The 24,646-nt window shown below is 31.0% G+C and overlaps 2 protein-coding genes across 2 annotated transcripts; one reads left to right on the top strand and one right to left on the bottom strand.

The window, feature by feature from the left end:
- Positions 1 to 366: 366 nt before the first annotated feature.
- On the top strand, positions 367 to 2,512 carry LOC107059878 (zinc finger MYM-type protein 1-like). Its single transcript, XM_015306960.1, has 3 exons — positions 367 to 1,174; positions 1,219 to 1,662; positions 1,755 to 2,512. Exons 1-3 carry the CDS (start codon positions 367 to 369, stop codon positions 2,510 to 2,512), a joined length of 2,010 nt encoding a protein of 669 aa, XP_015162446.1.
- An 11,867-nt stretch (positions 2,513 to 14,379) lies between these two features.
- LOC102599123 (MLO-like protein 6) lies at positions 14,380 to 21,494 on the bottom strand. The gene is made up of 15 exons (XM_006343387.2): positions 21,202 to 21,494; positions 21,064 to 21,121; positions 20,726 to 20,970; positions 20,243 to 20,359; positions 19,928 to 19,988; positions 19,680 to 19,768; positions 18,036 to 18,110; positions 17,783 to 17,877; positions 17,637 to 17,686; positions 16,843 to 16,883; positions 16,141 to 16,314; positions 16,012 to 16,047; positions 15,772 to 15,839; positions 15,154 to 15,214; positions 14,380 to 15,046 (listed from the first exon to the last, which is right to left on the bottom strand). Exons 1-15 carry the CDS (start codon positions 21,322 to 21,324, stop codon positions 14,570 to 14,572), a joined length of 1,770 nt encoding a protein of 589 aa, XP_006343449.1. The 5' UTR covers positions 21,325 to 21,494; the 3' UTR covers positions 14,380 to 14,569.
- Positions 21,495 to 24,646: the final 3,152 nt, after the last annotated feature.

Raw genomic sequence — 24,646 nt, forward strand, 5'->3', positions numbered from 1 at the left:
TTCGAATCCCTCCTCTACTAACTAATTTTTTTCAATTAAAATTGAATTATTTCCTTAAATTTTAATACCTTTTCCTTATGGAATAAGATTTCCTTAAATTTTAATATTTTTCCCTTATGGAACTAGGTTTTCTTTCTCTATAAATAGGAGACTCATTTACCCAAATCATATCACAATATTATTAAGAATAGAATCTCAATAATTCTCTCTCTGTTTTTTCTTCTCGTTCTCTTATTTTATAACAAAAATAACCAACTTAATATTTTAGTTTCAATAGACATGAGGAATTATTATAATAGAGTACCAAAAAAAAGTTCGACTTCTCTAAGTCAACCAAATAAAGAAACAACGGTAGATCAATTAGAGATGTTGTCACATTCTTCTCAAAAACAAAGCATTGATTTAAATACTCTAGAAGTTGATCCAGCAAAAAGAACTTCAATTTTAAATCATGATCCAAATCTTCGTGATGAAATAAGAAGGACATATCTTAAACTTGGTCCTTGTCGACCAAATATTACAGAATACCCTCAATCATATATTGCTAAAGCAATGCGTCGTTTCAACTCTGATTGGTATAAAGCGTATGATTGGTTAGAGTATAGTGAGAGTGCAGATGCAACATATTGTTTACCTTGTTATTTATTTAAAGGCAATAATATTCATCAAGGTGGAGGTGAAGTATTTTCAACAACGGGATTTAACAATTGGCATAAAAAGAGTAAGTTTGACGAACATGTTGGTGGACCGAATAGCGTTCATAATCAAGCAAAGAGAAAATGTGATGATCTAATGCAACAACGACAGTCCATTCGTGCTGCATTTGATAGGCAATCTGATCAGATTAAGCTTGAATATTGGACTCGCTTAAATGCTTCAATTGATGTGATAAGACTTCTCTTGAATCAAGGATTACCACTCCGCGGTCATGATGAAAGTGAATCATCATTGAACAAAGGTAATTTTATTGAAGTTCTTTCCTGGTACAGAGATAGGTGTGAAAACATCAAACCTTTCGTGTTAGAAAATGCTCCAAGAAATAATAAATTGACTTCTCCAGATATTCAAAAAGAACTTGTGACTGCAAGTAAGATAGAAACATTGAAGTCTATAATGGAGGATCTAAATGGTGATTATTTTGCTCTATTAGTTGATGAATCTTTTGATGTGTCACGTAAGGAGTAAATGGCTATTGTTTTACGATATGTTGATAAAAAGGATTTGTAGTGGAAGCATTTATTGGACTTGTTCATGTTAAAGATACCAGTGCTTTATCTCTAAAGAAAACAATTGTTAATGTGCTTGCTCAACATTCATTAAGTTTATCTTATGTACGCGGACAATGTTATGATGGAGCAAGTAATATGCAAGGTGATATCAATGGTCTTAAAATGTTGATTAAGAAAGAAAGTAAATCGGCTCATTCTATTCATTGTTTTGCTCATCAACTTCAACTAACTCTTGTCGTGGTTTCAAAAAAATGCGTTCAAGTGGGAGAACTTGTGTTATTGGTTTCAAATATTTTGAATGTGTTGGGAGCTTCTTTTAAACGAATGGATGAATTACGACAATCTCAAAAAGATAATCTTCAAAATGCATTAGATATGGATGAAATAGAAACAGGTAGAGGTTTGAATCAAGAACTTGGTCTTATTAGAGCCGGTGATACTCGTTGGGATCTCACTACAAAGCATTTCAAAACTTTATACTTTTGTTTGACTCTATTATTGATGTACTTGATACACTTGTTGAAGATGCAAATACTTTAGATGAAAGAGCTAAAGCATCAGGATATCTTAGAAGTTTTCAAACTTATGAGGTTGCTTTCATGTTACATTTGATGAAAGATATTTTGGGAATCACTTATGATCTTAATATATCACTACAGAAAAGGGAACAAGATATTGCAAACGCCATGATACTTGTTGAAGTAGCCAAAAAAAGGCTTCAAAAACTAAGAGATGATGGATGGGAGCCACTTATCAATAAAATATCTATGTTTTGTATCAAACATGACATCTTGATACCCAATTTTGATGAGCCCTATTCTAACTCTGGAAGATCACGGCGTAAAATTGTTGATCATACTGTTTTACATCATTTTCATGTGGAAGTATTTTATAAGATTATTGATTGGCAACTTCAAGAACTTAATGATCGTTTCAATGAGGTGACGAGTGATTTGTTTCATGGAGTAGCTTGCTTGAATCCAGTTAATTCATTTTCTAGTTTTGACATCGAAAAAATAATGAGAATGGCTGAATTATATCCTGATGACTTTGATCTATTTAGTATGGGCGTCCTTCAGAATCACCTTGCCAATTACATTATCGATGTACGCGATACTGATAAAAGATTCTCCGATTTAGGTGGACTTGGTGAACTTTCAAGAAAATTGGTAGAGACAAAGAAAAACTTAACTTATCCACTTATATTTCGCTTAGTGAAATTTTCTTTGCTTTTGCCAGTTGCTACTGCAACCGTTGAAAGAGCTTTCTCGGCAATGAAGTAGATTAAAAATGAACTTGCGAAATCGAATGGATGCTGAGTTTTTAGACGGTTGTATAGTGCCTTATGTAGAAAAGAAAGTATTTCGTACTATTTCTAATGAGTCTATTATAAAAACGTTTCAGGATATGAAACCTCGTCGAGTACAATTGTAATAATATATTTAAATTATGTTTTCAATAGTAGTTTATTTTCTTTATGTTAGTTTTGAATTATACACTTGTAATTCTATTAAAATATTCCTATATTTAATTAAATATTGCTTAACTTGATTATTTGTTTTGATAATTTTAAAATCGTACATTTTTAAAAAAAAATTACTATTAAAAGTTTGGACACCCTTCATTAAATTCCTGGCTACGCCACTGCTGGCCAATAACTTTCTCTCCATAGGATCACATTATGCTGAAAATTGCCACTGTTCTGGATAGAAAATGAGCAATTGGTTCTCCATTTTTCATCATCAATGTTTCAAAGTCATGCCGAAGTGATTGCAATCTCACCATGATGACCTTTGAATCACCTTGAAACTCTTTCGGCAAAATGGATCAAGCGTGCTTTGATGTGATTGCTGCTACAATCCGTGAAAATAGGCTAGCATGGACAGCTTGCTAGATAAACACCAACGCCTTAGCATCTTTTTTTCTTGTTGTCTCACAATCTAGTTTCTTCGTCAGGATCTGCAAATCCTTTTTCTACCAGGTCCCAAAGATCTTGAGATTTCATACGAATACTCCAGAATTTGAGGTGTGTCTGTTGCAAGAACACAGACCAAGCGAGTGTTGAGCATGTTTTCTATGGGGGAGAGTGGGCTAGTGGTTTATGGAGAATTATTTGTGGGACTCTTGGAGTTTAGTGTAGTAACTCTACTTATAGACAACTCTTGTTCAACATATGGAAGAATAAAAGACCAGATCCTATCAAGGCTCTAATCAACCGATGTCTTCCTATTTTTACTTCTTGGGAGATACAAAGAGAGCGAGGTGTGCATGTAAATATGGAATGGAAAGATTTTCTTTTAATAGAGCCATGACCTCAATTGCATTCAACATCAATCAAACTCTCTTATCTTAAATCAAACAGCTGAAAATTGACTTGGAATGGGTTGATATCCTCTATTTATTAAGCTATAATTTTCAAGTCATAAAAAGAATTTGGGTAAGATGGAATATGCCTACAAATTCCTCTGTTAAAATCAACTCGGATAAAAAGCCGGATGAGAATCCTCTCAAATCCTCGAATGAGAACTTCCCTTAAGAAATGAATGAATCTAGGGAAGAAGTCGCAAGACGGGAGTTCTAAGAATGAAAAATGTGGTGGAGGAGGTATTTGTTGGCAGTTAGGTTTATGGAGTATCGTTTAGTTGTTACATTTGTTTAGGAGTCGAATAAGTTGTTTCTTAGTCTTTAGGAATTAGGAATAGTGGAGTCAGTTTTTAGCTTCAGATTTTCTAGGAGATTAAACGTGTTGTTTCGTTTATAAGTTTTCATCTATTTAACACTCTTGTAATAGACTGTTTTGCTAAGCATCAATATAGAGAAAATTTCCACACTTGCGAGTCTTTTCTTTTCATCTTTGCTGTAGTTAATTTTCTATCATTTGGTATTCGAGCCAGAAAGTCTTTTTTTCTTTTTTTGGAGTACTATCTCAGCAGCAAAAGATGGCTTCTGAAATTTTTGTTTATCCCTCTATTCCACACTTCGATGGTCATTACGACTATTGGAGCATGTTGATAGAGAACTTCCTTAGGTCCAAAGAGTTTTGACCAGTTGTCAGTATTGGCGTGCAAGAGCCAACAACTGGTACTACCTCATCGGAAACACTAAAGGCAGAGTAGGATAGTCTAAGGTTAAAGGATCTCAAAGTGAATAATTACCTGTTTCAGGCTATTGATCGCTCAATACTGAAACCATTCTTTTCAAGGATACTTCCAAATAAGTATGGGATTCCATAAAGAAGAAGTATCAAGGAACAACGAAGGCAAAACGAGTGAAGCTTCAAGCACTCCGTGGTGAGTTTGAGACTCTACGTATACAAGGTGGTGAGTCGGTAACAAATTATTTCTTTAGGACGTTGGCTATCGCAAACAAAATGTGAATTCATGGTGAAAGACTGGAGGATGTTACCATTATTGAGAAAATATTTCGCTCAATGACAACAAAGTTCAACTATATTGTTTGCTCCATTGAAGAATCCAAAGATATTGATACTCTTTCTCTTGACGAGCTGCATGGTTCTTTGTTGGTTTATGAACAGAAAATAAACCAACAGGACAAGGATGAAGCAGGATTGAAGATAGCAACGTCTTCAAAAGGAACAGATCAGGTGAAAGCCAAATGTAAAGGAAAAAATTCACACCATAAAAAAAAAAAAGTAGTTCTGGAGATTCTCTAGAAAAGGAAAAGAGAGAAGATAAGTCTCAAGTTGAATGCTATCGATGCCACCGATTCGGACATTATCGATCTGAGTGTCGTACCAATTTAAATAGGAATCGTGGCAGCAGATCTAACTTTGCAGAGACAAAGGAAGATGGGGAAACCAAGGAAGAAGAAGAGGAAGTTTCACTTTTGATGGCATATACTGCTAACAAGAAATTTTCCACTCATTTATGGTACCTTGATACCAGTTGTAGTAATCACATGTGTGGGCAAAAAGAGGCATTCTCAGAGTTGGATGAAAGTTTTCAAGACACTGTGAGATTTGGAGATAATTCAATGGTCTCTGCCATGGGTAAAGGGAAGGTACAAGTCTCAACCAAAAACAACTCATTTCATACCATAGGTGAGGTGTTTTATGTCCCTGCATTGAAGTCAAATTTATTGAGTGCTGGACAGCTTCAAGAAAAGAGATATGACTTAATATCAAAGGTGGAGTTTGTAAGATACGATATCCTCGTTTGGGGTTACTCGCTCAGATTAGCATGTCGTCAAATCGATTATTTCCTTTATATCTTCACAACTCCATAAAATCTTATCTTTCTGCAGGCATTTTCGTTATGGGCATTTAAATTTTGCGAGCTTGAAGTTCTTAAAGGAAAAAAATAGGTGTTGGGTCTTCCAAAGCTTGAATCTCCAAAGGAAGTATGTGAAGAGTGTGCTGTTAGCAAGCAACACCGTGTACCATTTTCAAAATGCAATTCTTGGAGGGCAAATGATATGTTGGAATTGGTGCACTCAGATATTTGTGGTCCAATAAGTCCCACATCGAATGGAGGTAAACACTATTTCATTAGCTTAATTGATGATTACAACAGAAATACATATGTCTGTTTCTTAAAAGAAAAATCTGAAGCACTTGAAACTTTTAAGAAGTTTAAAGTGCTTGCTGAAAATGAAGTTGGTTATCAAGTTAAATGCTTGCGGAGCGATCGGGGTGGTGAATACAACTCACTAGAATTTACAAAAAATTATGAGAAACATGGAAATAAGAGGCAACTTACCGCAGCCTACACACCTCAACAAAATGGTGTGTGTGAAAGAAAAAATGGCACAATTCTTGATATAGTGCGAAGTCTTTTAAAAAGAAGCGGCTTACCAAAAGATTTTTGGGCTGAGGTAGTTCGTTGGAACATTCACATATTGAATAGAGGTCCTATCAGCTCTATTCGAATATGACACCTCATGAAGCTTGGAGCGGGCGTAAACCAAATGTTGAGTATTTTCGAATTTTCGGGTGTATAACATATGCACACATTCCAGATGCAGCGAGGAAGAAGTTGGATGATAAAGGTCAGAAGTGCATTTTCCTTGGTATTAGTGACAAATCAAAATCTTATCGCTTGTTCAATCCTATTGCCAAGAAAATAGTTGTTAGCCGAGATGTTACTTTTGATGAAGAAGCACTCTGGAATTGGAGCGATAATTGTTCATTTCAATATATTCCAATTTCTGTTAAAGAAGAAGAGGAACCATAACAACCTTTGGAGACCAGTTCACAAGCAAGTCCAATTGTACAGGATGCTGAAGGTGTTGAACATGAATCAGGTGATTCTCAGTTCAATAATGAACGTCCACAACAAAATAGAGGTGCACCAAGATGGTTGGAAAATTATAAGGTATATAAGACTAAGAAATCTGGAAATACAGTAAGTCATTTTTCTTTATTTTCATATTGTGATCCTATATCTTTTGCCGATGCTGTTAAAGACCTGAAGTGGCAACAAGCCATGGATGAGGAGATTAGATCAATTGAAAAAAATGATACTTGGGAGTTGACAAACCTTCCAGAAAATCAGAAAGTCATTGGTGTCAAATGGGTTTACAAAACAAAGTTGAAGGAAAACGGAGAGGTCGACAAGTTCAAAGCTCGCTTAGTAGCAAAAGGTTACAAGCAAGAATATGGTGTTGACTATGTAAAAGTGTTTGCTCCCGTTGCTCGTTTAGATACCATCAGATTGCTGATTGCTTTGGCTGCTCAAAATGCTTGAAAAATCTTTCAATTAGACGTGAAATCTGCCTTCTTACATGGTGAGCTGCAAGAACATGTATTTATTGAACAACCTCCTGGCTATGTGAAATCTGGTGTTGAAAATAAAGTGTTTAGATTGAAAAATGCTTTATATTGACTAAAACAAGCTCTAAGAGCTAGGTATAGTCGCATAGATACTTATTTTTCAAAGGAGAGATTTCGAAAGTGTCCATATGAATATACTCTTTATATAAAAAGGAAGTGTGCAGGGGTTTTAATGGTGTGTTTATATGTGGATGACTTAATGTATACCGAAAGTGATGTGTCTATGAAAATTTCGAACGATTTAAAGTATTAGTTTTATAAAAATTTCAAAAAAAATAAAAATAAAATAAAATAAAAAAATAAATATAGTTTGCAAGTCATTTTAAATAGTTTCGTCACTTTGTAAATGATATATATGTTTTATATAATTATGTGTATAATTAATGTATTTTATGAACATTCAAAAATCATCTCAAAGAGATTTTTTATTTTAGATATTTTATTAGTGATGGTTGTAATTTTGAATTAATGAATCTTATGAAATTCAAAATACTTGCAAGTTATTTTTAAAAGTGATTTTGTCTTCTTGTAATTATTTTAAATAATGAATACGTACATTTCTACAATCACGTTATTTTATAAATATTTGAAAATCATCAAAAAGATTTTACATTTAGTTAAATATTTTATTAATTTACTTTAAGTTACAGTTATAATTTCGAATTATTAGTTTATAATTGAGATATTTATTTTATTTTGTTTAAGATTAAGGAGCTCATAAATTAACTATATTAATTCATCTTATTTAAACTTTAGCCGAATTTGCAAATCAACTCAATTTGATTAACTTCTTAAATTTAAGTAGGCTAAGTTTACAATCCTTTGGCCTTTTTATTAAGTATAGATCCAACCCATTCCTTACCATTTACTTTAAATCTTTCAAGCCAACTTTGGGCCTTTTTTTTTTTTTCCAGCATCTGCCGGCCCAACACTCCCTATTTTCAGCCCATTTCCTTTCCACCAATAACCCAGCCCCAAGAAACTCAATTCAATCAACATACATCAGCAGCAATACAACATACATACCCACATTCACAAAAGCAAACATACCCGACCCAACTCTTTTTTCCCTTTTCAATTTCAACGCACACAGCAGCAATACAACGACACAGACTGACCCCTGTACATCGTTCTCCTTCTCCCTCACGCGTCAATATCCAACAACTCCTACAGCTTTCTCTGCAATAGCCACCCTCTTTGACCTCTTCATCCGGATATCCTGGGATTTTGGAGAAAATCTCACACAAGCAACAGCTTTCCCATCCTTGGAGGAAAATTTGAAATTGGAGATTGAACTCGAATTCCGATTCTACCCTTTCCCCTCAATTCCCTTTCTATAAATGCCCTCTTCTTGTTCTTGGTTGAGGGGGATTTTTTTTTTTAAAAAAGAGAGAGTTTTGGGCTTGAGTTATTTGGCAATCCTAATTTTTACACTTTGAAATTTTTATATTTAGTTTTCTTGTTCTAAGTTCCGAGAAGGTCCCCGCTCGAATCTTCTTGGTTATCTATTCGTATTTAGCTTTTGTGGTGGAAGGATCGCTGCCCTCTCAAGCCCGTCGTCCTAGTATCGCTGCTCCGAGAAAGGTGATATTCTTGTTCCTACTTCTCGTTCTCTGTTTTCGAATAATTTGTATGCTATTTTTGTCACTGTTGGAGTAGTAATTCTCTTCAAGATTTCAAGTATTGATTAGTGGTTTGTTACACCTCTTTATGTGATTTGAGTATCAAGTGTATTGTATTTTCTATTTGATGTTGATTTACTGCAATTCGATTTGCATTCTCACCAAAATATTACTTAGTTTCCCTCCATGGCAGTCTTTTAAAATGTTAGAATGGCCGAACCTCTTCATCCATGTCCGCTTGCTTCGCCCTCTTATTTTCATGTTTCCTTCGTGTCGGACTGAGACGGTCTTTTGATTAGTGAATGGAATATAGCTTTGAACGATCAATTTATTTAGACACTAGACGAATCAAAACCAGCCAGATTTCCGCAGTTTCTTGCTATGCTGTGTTAATCTTTAACGTCTTGCGATAATGGGTATTTTTGAGTGTTTATCTTCTGATAAGTCCCTTATTTATCTCTTGGATTACATATGAATGGAGAGCAATATGTTGAAACTGTAGGATTGAACCATGCTCACTAAAGTTGTGTACGTGATTTTTGTAATAAGTTCTCATTTCACATCACTGTTTTTAATCTTAAGCATTTAGCTTGTGTTTCCAATATGATAATTTATTGTTACCTATCACGTGAGTTTAAGTAATCCATAAGCTTTGGTCAATTTTAGCATATTAGTTTGTAGGTAAAAAATGTGTTATCTAATATGTTTCCAGTAGCATTTCATACATGTCTTTGTTATGGCTTAGTATCAAAGTTGGCTTGTCAACTCTTGTCATTGTTAAGTTAGTTCATTTTTGTCTTTTTTCTAAAAATTCATCTGTTTCTTTTGGTCTAATGGTTGGGATGGGTTGCATCTTAGTTTCGAATTTCTTAAATAGCTTTCGCTTCAATTGAGTTATGTCGCATTTGTTTTATCTTATTCATATGCTAATTTTGCCTTCCCTCTTTTGTTGTATGAACCTCTCCCGAGTTCGTGGGAGACTTTTTCTCTCTTGCATTCTCGAGATGAGCCATAGAGGCTCAATCTCTCTCCATCGAGTCAGCCTTAAGCGAATTTTTACAGGGGTTAAGGACTGGTTGGAGGTCTCAAAAAGCCCAAAAAAGTGGGCTGTATACATGCTGTATACAGCATTATATGCTGATATACAGGTTCAGTATAACAAATATATGGCCAAAAAAAACGAGATACAGGTTGGAGGCGTCCAAGCAAACTGTATATAGCCAGTATATGGATTGATATACAGGAAAAAGGGCTAAGAAACGACCGATATACACTGATATACAACCGGTGTATATGCAAAACGGGATTGGTTTAAAGGCCAAAATTTTCAGCAAAATTGGCCCAAAAAGGGGGCCCAAATTCATTTCTCATTTACCTTTAATTATTTAATTATGATTATTTATTGTTTGGTTGTTTAACTCTAACTTTATAATTGTAAATCAACTTAATCGAATTCCCCAAAAGATGAACTATTTCTCTGTGTTGTTTTATTTCTAACAAATCTCATTTTATCAACTCTTGTATTTTCATTTGTAATCTTTAGTCAAAACTTTTTATTTTATTTTATTATTTTATTAGTTTAAAATAGTTTTTTCCATAAACCGAAAAATGACTCAAATAAAAAACAACTAATTTAGTTTTCGATAAATTTCTAATTACTTTCTCTAATTCAAATATTTCAATTAAGGTCCCATTTGCTTAAAAAATAAAAATTGCTCCTTGTTTAACTACTTTCTCAAAGTTAATCTAGTAATGTAAATTATTATTATAAATACTTACTTAGTCATTTTCTCAAAAGGTTTAGTCATTCAATAAGAAATGATTTTGATGCTTTAATTTATTAAATTGGTTTAAATTATTATTTCAAAAAAATGAATTAAATAAATTCTAATTAATCTAATTCTATTAATATTCTAATCTTGTATTTTGAGTCAAATGTATCATTTTGGATCCCTTCCTCTAAAAAATAAAACAAAAAAATGCGTCATTTATTTAATCATTTTTCAAATATTGTAAGTTAATTATTTTAAATCATTATTTTCCTAAAAAATAGTCAAATACATTTTAGTCAAGTCGCAGGTCAACCGCATGTTAGCGGACACTTCGAATACTTAAACCCTTCTCGAAGTGTAAATTGAACCCCGAACCCTCTTTGGTATTTTCAAATGATTTTTTCTGTTTAAATCTTTGAAAATTATAAGTTTTCTTAATTTCTTTAAAAAATTAAGTGGCGACTCTTTCTAAGTATTTCCGAAATTGTTTTATACTTAGAACATTTCAAAAAGTGATTTTTCTAGAAATAGTCAAATTACGACACAACAGGTATGATGCATTATTTTCTTGGTCTAGAAGTGAATCAATCTGCTGATGGTATTTTTGTTTCTCAAAAGAAATATGTGCAAGATATTCTGGATAGATTCCAGATGAAAAATAGCAACACTGTAAGCACACCAATGAAGAAGGGTCTGAATCTCGTCAAAGAACCTGAAGGGAGAAAAGTGGACAACACTTTATACAAGAAAATTGTTGGAAGCTTGATGTACTTGACAGCAACAAGGCCTGATATTATGCCCGTTGTAAGTCTCATTAGCAGGTTCATGGAATGTCCAAAAGAGATGTATTTACAAGCTGCCAAGAGAATCTTGCGGTACTTGAATGGTACTAGTGATTTCAGATTTTTTTATAAAAAGAAAGCAGCTGGATATTTGGTTGGTTACACTGATAGCGACTACGCTGGAAATCTTGAAGACATGAAAAGTACATCGGGATATGTTTTCATGCTGGGGTCTGGAGTTGTTTCTTGGTCTTCAAAGAAACAACCTATTGTTACTTTGTCAACTACCGAGGTAGAGTATGTTGCTGCAACGTCATGTGCTTGTCAAGCTATTTGGATGAGGAATATTCTTGAAGAACTTCATTTTAAGCAAAGACCAACGCGAATTTATTGTGACAATACTTTGGCTATTAACCTTTCAAAGAATCTAGTTGAACATGGACGAAGTAAGCATATAGATGTGAAGTATCACTTCATCTAACTAAGGATGCAAAGATTATCCTTATTTACTGCAGAAGTGAAGAGCAGGGTCGCAGACATGTTCACAAAGCCCCTGAAGTCAGTGTCATTCCTAAAGCTACGTGATCAGCTCGGTGTTTGCAAATTAAACTGAAGGATATGTCAGTTTAAGAGAGGGAATGTTGGCAGTTAGGTTTATGGAGTATCGTTTAGTTGTTGCATTTGTTTAGGAGTCAAATAAGTAGTTTCCTAGTCTTTAGGAATTAGGAATAGTGGAGTCAGTTTTTAGCTTCAGATTTTCTAGGAGATTAAAGGTGTTGTTTCGTTTATTATTTTTCATCTATTTAAAACTTTGTAACAAACTGTTTTGCTAAGCATCAATACAAAGAAAATTTTCACACTTGCGAGTCTTTTCTTTGCATCTTTGCTGCAGTTAATTTTGTTCCCCATATTTTTCTCTAAACACATTTGATTGCTCCTTTTTTTTTCTTGAAAAGGTAAAATTTATTGTTTTATTATTCCCTTTTTTATCTCTACTTTTTGTTTGTCAACCATTTTAAAATAGAATTCTTCTCTTTTTTGTCTCCTTTATTTTCTTTCTAGACTTCTTTTTAAACGTATATTTGTTTCTCTCCCAAATTTTCTATTCTTCTCCTTAATTCCCTTTGTTTATGAAAATCAGATATAACAATATGTTTATTCATGGATACTTCTAATTATCTTCTTTTATATATAATTTTGTTCTTGTCCAATTAATTGTTGAATTTCATGATTTGTGGAATTGAAGTTTTTTCAAAAAAAAATTTGCGAAAATTTAGGTTATTAATTCTTTTTTTTTATCTTCATTCTAAAATCTTTTTCATATTTATATTTGTTGCTCTTCTAAATTTTTTCTTATTCTCCTTAATTTACTTTGTTTATGCAAATCAGATGTATGTTTATCCATTGGTCCTCCCAAAATCTTCTTTTAATATATAATTATGTAGTGTTTTTTCCCACTTAATTTTGAAATTGTGTGATTTGTGAAATTAAAAATTTTAAACTTTTTTTGGCAAAAATTCAGGTTATAGCATTTGTAATTTTTGTTTTCAATTTCATGGGTAATAAATGTTCTCATAAGATCTTCATAAAAAATTAGAATGTTGATTTTGATGAATACAAACCAATGTATGCCAATAAATGTCAATCTCAATTTGAATAAATGTGTACAAATTTATTAGGTGAATACAGACTAATGAATATATAGTTGTATACGAACCAATGTATACATAGTGCAGTTACCATATACATAACAAAAATCACATGTACAATTTATGAATAAAATTTAATTTGTACATTTATCATATTAATTTCATTCTTGTATTCATTATAGTTATAACCTATAATTGTTGGTAATATTTTATGTATACATTATAAGTTTTGTATAATTTTTGCATACGTGCTATTACAGTTTCTAATAAAAAACATTGCTTCTTATATTATTTGATTAATTATTGTCAATTATTTGATAATTAATACACATTAGTTGAGCACTAATAATATATTTTTTTACCTTAAAAGTAGTCGCGGTCTTTTGATAAGTTAATTAAAGAATTTTAAAAATCCTTCCTTAAAAGTTGATATAACCTTTTTTAATGGGTTAATTAATAATATATTTTTTTTCATTTCTTAAAAGTACGCAACCATTTTTTAATAAACTAATTACTATCGGTTGGTAAAAAAATAAATTATAAAATTACAATCAAATATATATTTATGTTGTTGTAAACTGTGTTTAATATATTTTTAAAAAAAATAGAGTGATGATAAAGTTGAGTTTGAGAATTTAAAGAAACTGAAAAGCTAACTTCCTTAATTATAGGAGTTAAAAATAATGAAGAAAAAATAATCCCACATCTCCTTAATTAATGCCGGTTGGTTGCACATGGTTAAAAAAAAAACTATAAAAAGTCGTTATATTTCTTTTAGGCTATTACGTGCTTCTTCTTTTTTGGACTATTAATTGCTAATTAATATTGGGCTATATGTTGCCAATTGTATATAGTAGTGGTATGTCTCTGTCAATTCCTCGTGCACGAGCACCTTCTCCTTGACTTTAAATTTATATGATTCAACTTCCTAACATTAATTGAAAATTAAGTGTTTTTAATGTAAACATAACCTCCTTTGTAATGTTGAAGAAGATAGAAGGAAGAAGATAATTATGTTTAGCTCTAAATTAATTTTCTACAATTATTATTGACATTTAATAGAAACAATGAGATATAATTATACGTTTGAAATCGTATGCGAGAGGAGAGTAAGAGACCCATATATTGTTGGCATTATGAAAGGAAAGCAAGAGTCATGTTTTATTGGAAACTTGGAATAATTATATAAGGAGACCACGTAGTACTACTTGAGGATTAAAGCACGGTCCACAAGATGCTATTAGGTTATGTTGCCTATCTATTAGTACTATAATTGATCAACTTCTTTAATATTTTGATAACGACAAATATTCTCTTTAAGTTATATAACTTTTATATTTTTGATTTACTATTTTATGATACAAATTTTAACTAAAAAAAATTAGATATCACGTTCTCAGAAACTAGTGAGGATAAAACAGTGGGGCCGTTGGGGATTAGCATGAAGATTTGGAAAATACATTACAACTCAACCAATTTTAATCCGCTCTAACATTTTGGCACTCCTGCAATTTTATTATCATCTTGACCACAATTGAAAATGGAAAAATTAAATATCTTTTTCGCATTTAGTAGAATTTTCAGATCAAGTTTTCCATCTCATAATTACAGAGATCCATTGTTGCAATTAGGCTCAAATTTACAATCGTCATTTCTCTGAAATCAAGTATAAATTAATAAAAATAATCTAGAATATAATGTGCCCCTTGTTAATTAAATAATATCTATATACTAGTTGTTCTTTTCTCAAAGGAAAAATCTCTTGATCCAGCAATAGTGATCTCATGTTGGTCGTGGCCCTCATGTGGTAGAGGAGCCACTTGTGACGAATTAGGCCCGATAACTTCTTGCGATTCATGGTCCAACTGACCAAGTTGAATTTGGTGCAACGAGCCATCAGCAGCCTCCTGGTAAAATCGGGAGGGTGAAGGTGAGCCCTCGTTGTCCCAATGATCAACATCGTAGTTTGATCTACGAGGTGAGTTTTGAAGACTGCCCATATCACTCCTATAGTGTCCGCGCAATAAATGCACGGGTGACATGCCATGATGAGAAGGTGTCCCTGGTCTACTTGACATTGGTGTCACTGGATTAGAATGCTTGCTTTGATCCTTTACATGTTTCTTTGCTGTGTGGTGCCAATTCTTCAATGCTGTTGCTACTCTTTCATTGAAAATGGTTGATTTCATGTTTGAACCCATCTGTAATATATACACAACATTTGAGCATTGCCGTTTAATTTTATACGCTCATCAAATCATCTAAAAGATAACTATGAGTAATTATATAAGTACAATTTAATTATTACCTGTGTTACAAGGGCATAAAGAGGAAGAGTGACATAACTACACAGAATCTGAATGAGAACCCTGTTCATAATAACAACGTTACAATATGTTAGTGTTACAAATTGTTACATTGCTCAGACTCTTCAAAAATATAATGTCACTAGGTGCATGTAGAATCATTCAAAAATTGTACATTTTTGGAGGATCGACATGCAGTAGCGGATGTAGTATTCGAAGGTTGTGGGTGCTCTGAAAGTGGCGGACTTGAAAAATATAAAAAAGACATGTTAACAATGAGATTCAAACTCGGGCTCAATAACACTAAAAGAGTCTTAAGCACCCACCCAAGAGCCAATGGACCAGTTAGATCAGTTGTTCATTGGATGTTTTATGTTAATTTTATACAAATACCTCTTAATTTCTACATAGATGTATATATATTTCAAAACGAGGTTAATGGGTGCTTGAGCACCCGGCGGACTCTATGTGGGTCTGCCCCTGTCGACATGTATACGTCAACATTTTTGAATAGTCTAAGCAACATATATGATGAATTGAAGGAAGATAAGAAATAAAAAAAATATAGCCAAACATCAAAGAAAAATAAAGAGTATTAATTACAAAGTAACAATTCTTACCCCATAGTTATTCTGATGACAATATCCTCTGTATGGTCATGGTAACAAGATTTCAACCCAAATTCATACTGGTATTTCCCAAAAGAAAAAAATATTAATCAGTGCAAGTCTCGAAATAATTTTCCGATCTCTAGAATTAAAATACAAACATTTTAATCGACACATTTTTATGGTTAAACAAGACCAAAGTTGTTTAACGTTTATTTTGGTATAAAAAATTAATACAAGTGGAGTGCTTACCCAAGTCCAAGCAAAGAAGGCCAACTGAAAAGCATTCTGCATTTATTCAAAAAAAGAAAAATGATTATCTTAGGTACGATCATTTAAATTAGATGAACGACGAAGTTCATAGTTAATTTCAATTATTACCTGAAAGAGGACAAAGTTAATGAGATAAAGAATGAGACGAGGACGGTTGAACCAAAAAAGGTGATCCCCTGGCTGAACCACAGGTACCCCTTTTACTACTTCTCCTCTTTCATGAATCCTTAGACCCATTTTTGTAATTATCACTTGTAGCTTTGTCCCTACTAACAATATCACCTGCAGTGGTGGATTGAGAAATTTTATTGAGGGTGTTCAAGAATAAAAAAATATTGTACTATTTGGGGTTCAAGCCCAAAACTCCTTCAACCAAATGGATATTCATTATTACCACTGCATCAAAGGCATAAATTTTGTCAAGGATGCCCAATTTTAAATATATATCTTTTAAATGTAGAATTTGACATATATATACAACATAATTTTTCGACGTGGACACCCTTGGGTGGCTGTGGCTACGCCACTCATCGCCTGCATCCATACCTTTTTTTTAATTTACCTCTAAAAAATAACTATAAATATACACAAGGCTAATACATATATTATTTTTGCTAATATACTCTACCAAACGAATTGATTATTACTCTACCTTTCAACTATATGCACCATTTAAGCCTTTTTTGTAAATGAAATATGATGTGTTATATATATATATAAGCTTTGAATTGATATATGATGTGAAAAAACGATAATGAGACATCCACATAATGTCAAATGAAAGATGTAAACTTGTGAACTACTACTTACAATCAAGGGGATGAATGGTAGCCAGAGATAGGAATACCAGCCTGCCCAAAAATTAATAATAAAACCATGTGTTAGTCAAACATTATTGCTACGAAATGATATATAATGTCACTACTTAATCAAAAGTAAAAGTGTTAAGTTTTATTTAATGAGTTTAGTTCAAACATTATTGCTACGAAATGATATACAATGTCACTCCTTAATCAAAGTAAAGGTTTTAGGTTTTATTTAATGAGTTTAATTTCTATGTATTGACATTTGTGATTTGACGGTACATAAATATCTCAATTTTTTTAAACAACACCCCGATAAATATTATGGAACTTTATAAAACAATGAAGGTATATAGTATACGGTGGCGAAGTTAGAATTTGAATTTTATGAGCTCTGAATTTTGAAATAGCAACGTTGGTGATAGTAACTGAGTTCTAAATTATTATTTTTCATATATTTAATAAATTTCTTAATAAAAATGAAGAATTTGAATTACCCACCGAACACATAAATGGACTTCTAAATCAAGCTCCTGATTGTATATATACACTATAACAAGAATATTTTTTGGTGGCAATAAATATGCACACTAATTAACAAAGAGTGTTACCGTCTTTATCGACATTAGTTAATTGTCATTGAATCCAATTTCGCAATAGGATTCAGAGACATTTACAAAGACAGTTAATTGCCTCTAAAATATCATATTTAATAGTAATTAAACTATTATTGTTAATTAATTTTTGATAAAGATCATTTTTATTTTTATGTAGTAATATTGTGAAGTAGTTTGTATTTACCATGAGTATTGAAGAGTAAGAAGAGCACGGCGAGGAACCATATTGGGGGACTGAAAAAAACATTCAAGAAATAATAAAAAGATTAGCATAAAATATAATTATAATTTATATTTAAAAAATTACAAAAAATGAAATTATTAAATAACCTGATTCCTACGACCACTTTAAAATCTTCTTCAAGTGACCGTTTAATGTACTTCCGGAAATCAAATTTTTGGTGGCTCTGAGGTGCTAAATGTGCCTGACATCATTTAATAGTAAATTAGTAATATTACAAATTTTAAAAAAAAACAAGTTTTAAAAAATTGTATTTTCATAATCATAATAAAAAATAGTTAAATGCATACTGAGTTTAGTTTTTTTTTTTTTGTTTTGTTCATGGGTGAAATTAATTATTACCGTAATAAATCCATGCCTAAGTGTTAAGTAGTCAACTTTTGGGACAGATCTTACAAATTGCCTAAAGAAACAAACCTGCAAAATTAGCCAAGCTAAAATTATTAGAAAATAATAAACAAAGAGATAATAATTGTGGTATAATAATTTTCAGATCGTTATTTATTTATGAATGAAAAAAATTCAATCAAAGAAAAAATGTTACACCATACATAAGTATTGTTATTTTGAAGTCAAAAGTCAAACTAAATTGCTTGTTGAAAAAGTTAGTTATATTCACCATTGAACGATCTTATATTAAAATTGTTGTAACAAAATATTAGATTACTTAGTACACATGCTAAAAAGGGAATGATTGAGATAATAAAAAATTCCATTATTGATATTCTGTTTTGCAAAATTAAAGCAACCTTCTAGCATGTTGTATGTCCATTCTAGAATTAACGTGAACAGTATAATATTGTGTATTATTGGAAATAATTAGTCCCTTAGTCTATATATTAGCTTGTTTTTTTCTTAATCATAATCAATCGTGTATGATTATGAATATGGTAGGAAAAAAAAGAGAATTTTCTCACCATAATAAACAACTAGGATTAGCTGTCCAAAAGGAAAAAGAAAACGATTTGCGTCGTCCAAATATATTTAGGTTGTGAATAAAAGAAATTTATTTTGTGAAATTTTTTGATAATCTATAACACGAGTTATGATTACTAAAAATTCACTTTCAGTGTAGAGAAATTCATAAATCTCGTAAACTAATATTTGCTTGATCCAAATACTACCTAATGTAATGCATGTGCCTATGTGAAAATAGTAATCTCCACTAGTATAATAATCATATCAATTAGAATAATCTAAACCATTTCGTTGACCTTTTCTAATATACGTGAAGGTTCGTTCTTGATTTTTTGTTTATTCATTCCACTAATTTGCATTATTAGTATAATTTAATTGATTATAACATGTTTGATGTCTTCATAATATACTCACTTCACTTATTATGATAATTTAAGTAATTATTTCTCTTCTACCTTAATTTATATTATACTCTGTCATTTTTTTATGTATTCAAATTATATATATTTTGATCAATATTATAAAATATATATTTTTCATTATCTTGATATGAGAATAATTATAATTTATATTATTTTTAAATTTTTAATATTTTAGTTTTAATTTAAAAATATTAAGTTAATGTAACACAATTTAGCTTTAAAATATTTAGACATATAGACTATGGGGAAGCAAAAGTACATGATAAATTAAAATGAAAGGACTTTCCTTTTAAGATTTATATTGTCCGTGTATATAAACGGTGAAACTTTTTTTGAAAAAAAAATAGGAAAAGGAAAAGTTATGGAGATTTAAATTAGTATTACATCCATTCATTTTTAATTGTCATGATTTTGTTTTTTTAGAGTCAAATTATAAGAACTTTGACTAATATTCTACAATATATTTTTTCATCATATTGATATGCAAAAAATTGTAATTTGTAGTACTTTTTGTAGAGTTTTTGAATATCTAAATTTTTTATTTAAAATATCAAATTAATGTAATTTAATTTAACTTTAAAAATTAGTCAAATTGACTTTTGAAAAATGTGACAAATAAAAGTGGACGGAAAGAGTATATGCTTACAATCCAAAGTAGGATAGGATTTTTGGTCCAAAAGCTCAAGTGCCTTCTTCCAAATGATGTTTCTCTTGTAAATCGAAACCTCTCAGGATCTGCCACGTATATAACATCATAATCAATTAATTACTTCTTCTAGAATATTTTACTTTTTCAAATATATATATATACGTAACTGATTATTTATTAAACATAAATATTCACTATATTCAAAATGAACGTTAAAAAATGATGTAAATTTGAATTTTTTTTACCGTGAGAAAATTCGTATTCAGCTGTTTTGGTTTCATTTTCCCATGACTTCCAACTTCTCATCTGAAAATACCCAACAAAAAATTATATATATGAAAAAAGAAACAAAATAGAAGTTGTACTTTTATTCATAATTAGATATTTTTGAGTAAGCTATATTCCGCAAAGAGCCAAACTGACGTATTGTCTTGCCTTACTAATTGACCTTTTTTCAGCTGTGACTAAGAATGCTTACAACCTCTCAATTGTCATCAAAAAGAAAAAGTGTATACGGAAAAAAATTGTCATTAAAATAGAAAAAAGTGGAAAAAAATTACCTTAGCTCTTCCCAAAGCCAAAGTTGTAATACAATAGAGGACATGAAAAACAGCCAGCACAAAGATGAAAATGTGTAATTGATGAATTCCATCAGCAGACACAAATGGTACTTTTCCCTGCAAAAATATTTTTTAAAACAAATAAGTTAAGAAAAAATCCTACTATTTCTATCATAGAAAATTAATTTATAATTAAGTGTTTAAATAACTATTTTTTCAATCATGTGGTTTTAAATTAAAGTTATGTCAAATATACCAAAATGCCATTTAATCTTAGAGCTTTAAACATGCCATATGGAAAGTTGAAATTAAAGTGTAACAAAAAAAAAGAAATAGATCATTCTTTTTTAAACAGACTTAAAAAGAAACTAGATCATTCTTTTAGACCCTTTTATAAAGGAACTTTCGAGGAAAGTCTCATATGTTTCAAAAAAATTGTTCAAAATTGATAACTAGAATTAATAATGAAAATTAAAGTCATGCCTTGGCTGCGCATTTGTCATCTCCACCACCACCAGCCAATATTCGTCGAACGCCACCACCGGCGGCCTCCATAAGAAGTCTCCGACGGTGTTGCTCAGACGACGAATCTTCTGAAATTATATTATCTTCTTCTTCCTTACTACATGGATGCCATGAATTTCCTATTTTTTCTGATACACATATGTTCGAAATTGGACTTTGTCCTACTGTTAACAGCAATGATATGAATCCCAGCAGCATAAGCTCTGTAAACAAATAAAATCTTATTGTTAGTTTGGTAATTTCTTCCGATTACAGGCAGAATCAGTATGGGCTAAAGTTTAAGAAACATGTATAACCTGCTTTGATCTTTTCAAGTGATTCATACAAGGCACTTTTATTTTTAGACTTCAACCACTGCAATCAATTAAAACAACAAGTGTTAAAGGTTTAATTATGTTATAATTTTTTTTATATATGTTATAAAATATTGTTACCTTTCCAATAAGGTGGATAATATGTTCAATGACAATAGATATTGCAACTAACACAAAACAAACAACGGCAACCGCCCACGTCGGCGTTTGCTCCAACGATCTTCCACCACCACCACCCGCCATCTTTCGTCGTCGTCGTCTGATCTAAAAGAAAAAACACTCAAAACTTGTTCCTCAAGATATCTATATCTATAAATATATCAAGGTACGTACAATTATGAGAGTGAAATAATGTAGCTTTGTGCAATAAATGCTTTCTAGGCAATTAATTGCAATCAAAATTAAAATTGGAGGAAATAACAAAGCGAATAGACAATTTTTATAATAGTATTGTTCAAGTGTTCGTGGGACATAATGAGGTGGACGACTTTGACTTAATTGCCGCGTGAGAAAATTACGAACCACGGAGGACTCACGACCCACTTATGCAATTACACAAATTAATTTTCTCTTTTATCTCAAATATTTCACAAATTCATAAAATATTCATAAAAAGATTAAATTTAAATTATCATATTCGAGAAATATGTCACTAATGACCTTCTGATCATGGATAAATCTTAAAAGAGTAGAATTAAGGGAGGAACATAATTGTACTCATATTAGTTTATCAATAAAATATTCTCGTTTCTTAAAAAAAAATAAAAAATCTCTCCCATCTTATTTTATGTGCACCATTTAACTTGACACGATATTTAAAATAAAAAGGAACATTTTTTAATCTTGTAGGCTAAAACAATTCCCAGATATTTGTGTGATTATAAATCATTTCATTAAAGGTTAAAGAGGAATTTTAAAGGTAAACTGTTTCTAACTATAGAAAGGTGACATCTTTTTTGGAGCCCATTTAAAAAAAATGATGCCACATAAAATGATACAGATGTACTTATTTGACTTTATGACAAGAAGGTGTTGCTCGCAGAGTAAGCACATCTCACTTCCAATTTGAAGATTGTAAGTTCCAAGTCATCAAGATAACAAAAAGGTGGAAGCTCTTAGGAAGGAATTATTTTTTATAAAAAAATAAAAAACTTATTTGACTTTATCAAACTACTATATGTAGACTACTATTTTCAGCCTATTTTAATGATGTAAGTACTACCTTTCATTGTTATTATTAGCATATAATCAGGGAGATAACTACTGCTCAATATAATTATTTACTCATTATATATGCAGATTTCTTTGACTCTCTTAATAACTTGATTTGGTATTATCAAATGGAAAACATGGATTCGTTTCTAATTTATGTGATTGTAATTTAACTTGACATTGAGTTTAAGAAAGAAAGACTGACTTTTGAAATTTGTGATCTAAAATACGTCTTAAATGTTTGTGTGGTTACATATCATTTCATTAAGAGTAAAATATACATTTAAAATTAAATGATTACTAAATAAAGAAATTTGTAATTCTTTTATAAATTGACTAAAAAAAGAAACCGAGTCATATAAATTTGGACAAAAAAGTAGTATAAACTATTCAATAATTGTCAAAGGTAAACCCACTAAAGCCTTTTGATGCTGCTAAAACAAGGAGATCCTAGCTATATATAATATATATGTGTACATTCCTATTTGCCATAGTCATGGAATTCAAGTTTCATCTCCAATGTTCTGAAGTCATGTGCATTACTTATGTATTTTATGCAGATGATTTGCTATTATTATTTATCAAAGAACATGTGACATTATTAATTTGTTGCTTACTCTACATAAGAAATGTTCAAATGATGTTTACTTTCACTATATTCTCAATTTGCAATACACCTAGTTTGCAATATTACGTATCTAACCAGATTTTGGAGTGTCTAGATACATCCAGATACATGTATCCCGGATACATGGAGTCAAATGTAATTTGTTCTAAATACATTGTATCCAAGTGGATTCGCATGTATCTAGGATACAAAACAATCTCGCTCGCCTCTCTTCCATCTCGCTTGCCACTCTCTCCTATGTATATGGTATCGCAGATACATGTGAATCATCACTCCAGATACATACACATGTATCTAGTGTGTATCTAGTGTGGTTCACATGTATCTGGGATACATACGAATTTCGCTAGACTCCCTCCCCAATTTTGCTTGCCTCTCTCCCTATTTTATTGTATCTGGCAGCAAATACATGAATCTAAGTGTAAGATACATAGAAAATTCTTAATTAGTGATAACATACATAATGTTTTATGGTAGTGAATTATGTATAGTTTTCCTATTTTTAATTAGGTTATATATGTGTACAATTCAATATAATTATTTAGTCATAGTCATAATATATAGGAGAGAAGTTTAAATTTGCATCGTAATATTTGAAATTGTTCAATTTTGTCATTCATTACAATATTGGTCTCATTCACACATTAATTAATCAGTTGGATGTGTCCAAAATTTTCGAGAAAAATGTCTAAATCAATCAATTGGTGCTTCATTAGGATAGGGCAAAAAAAAAAAGACTCTTTCTTACAGAAAGAAAAAGAACAATATTAGACAAAAACAAATTTAACAAAAGCAAAAATTGCTCAATTTTGAATAGTATGAGAACAAATTTAATTTATTTTTCTCTCTCTAATATATATGCAGGTTTCTTTGACTCTGGAATAATGTGCTTTGATCAACTTGGTAATTATTAGTTAATTCTACCATTGAGACTATATTGAATATGTTATCTCGTTATGGTTCAAAATGTTATCCTTCGTCGTATGGTTTCTTTTCAAAAACATATCTAAAGTATTTTTTTTTATCTTGGTTGATAATTTCTTTTAATATTAGATGAAATCCCATTTTTTACAATCTATATTTGAAAAAGGTCACACTTTTGAAAATCTATATTAATTTGTGCCCTAATAAGACTGGAAATACCATTATTTATTCCCCCAGATCAGCCTGTATCTTAAAAAAATAATTAATAGTAGCCGTGGGATCTAGTCATCTACCAATTAAAGCCCACAAAATCCTGTTCCAAGCCAACGTATATTGACTGACAATTAGAAGACCTAGGGATTCCGTTTGGATTGATTTAAAAAAATAAATAACTTTTGTATCAAAAATAAAAAATCAAATTTAAATGATTTTTAAGTTTAAAAAAAATAAAAAGTAGGCGAGATTAACTTTTGGTTTTTAACTTTTAAAGTCATTTTAAACTTATTTTAAGTTATTTGTAACCTTGTCAAACACTTTCAAAAACTAAAAATAATACTAGTATATTTGACCAACTTTTTAGTCAATCCAAATAAAAGATGGAAAATAGATTAAACTACTCATATTTTAATAAATTAAAATAAGGGTTCTATTCACACACATTTTTTTTTTCTCTTTTAAGAGAATATACAAATAAAAATTGCAGTATTCAACCAAGGGAGAAAAATGGTATGAATGCTGACTCGTATGAGGGATATATATATTATATGTATTTAAATACTTGTAGTTGACTACGTATAGGTT

The sequence above is a fragment of the Solanum tuberosum genome, unplaced genomic scaffold, assembly GCF_000226075.1.
Source record: "Solanum tuberosum cultivar DM 1-3 516 R44 unplaced genomic scaffold, SolTub_3.0 scf00044, whole genome shotgun sequence".
Taxonomy (NCBI): Eukaryota; Viridiplantae; Streptophyta; class Magnoliopsida; order Solanales; family Solanaceae; genus Solanum; species Solanum tuberosum.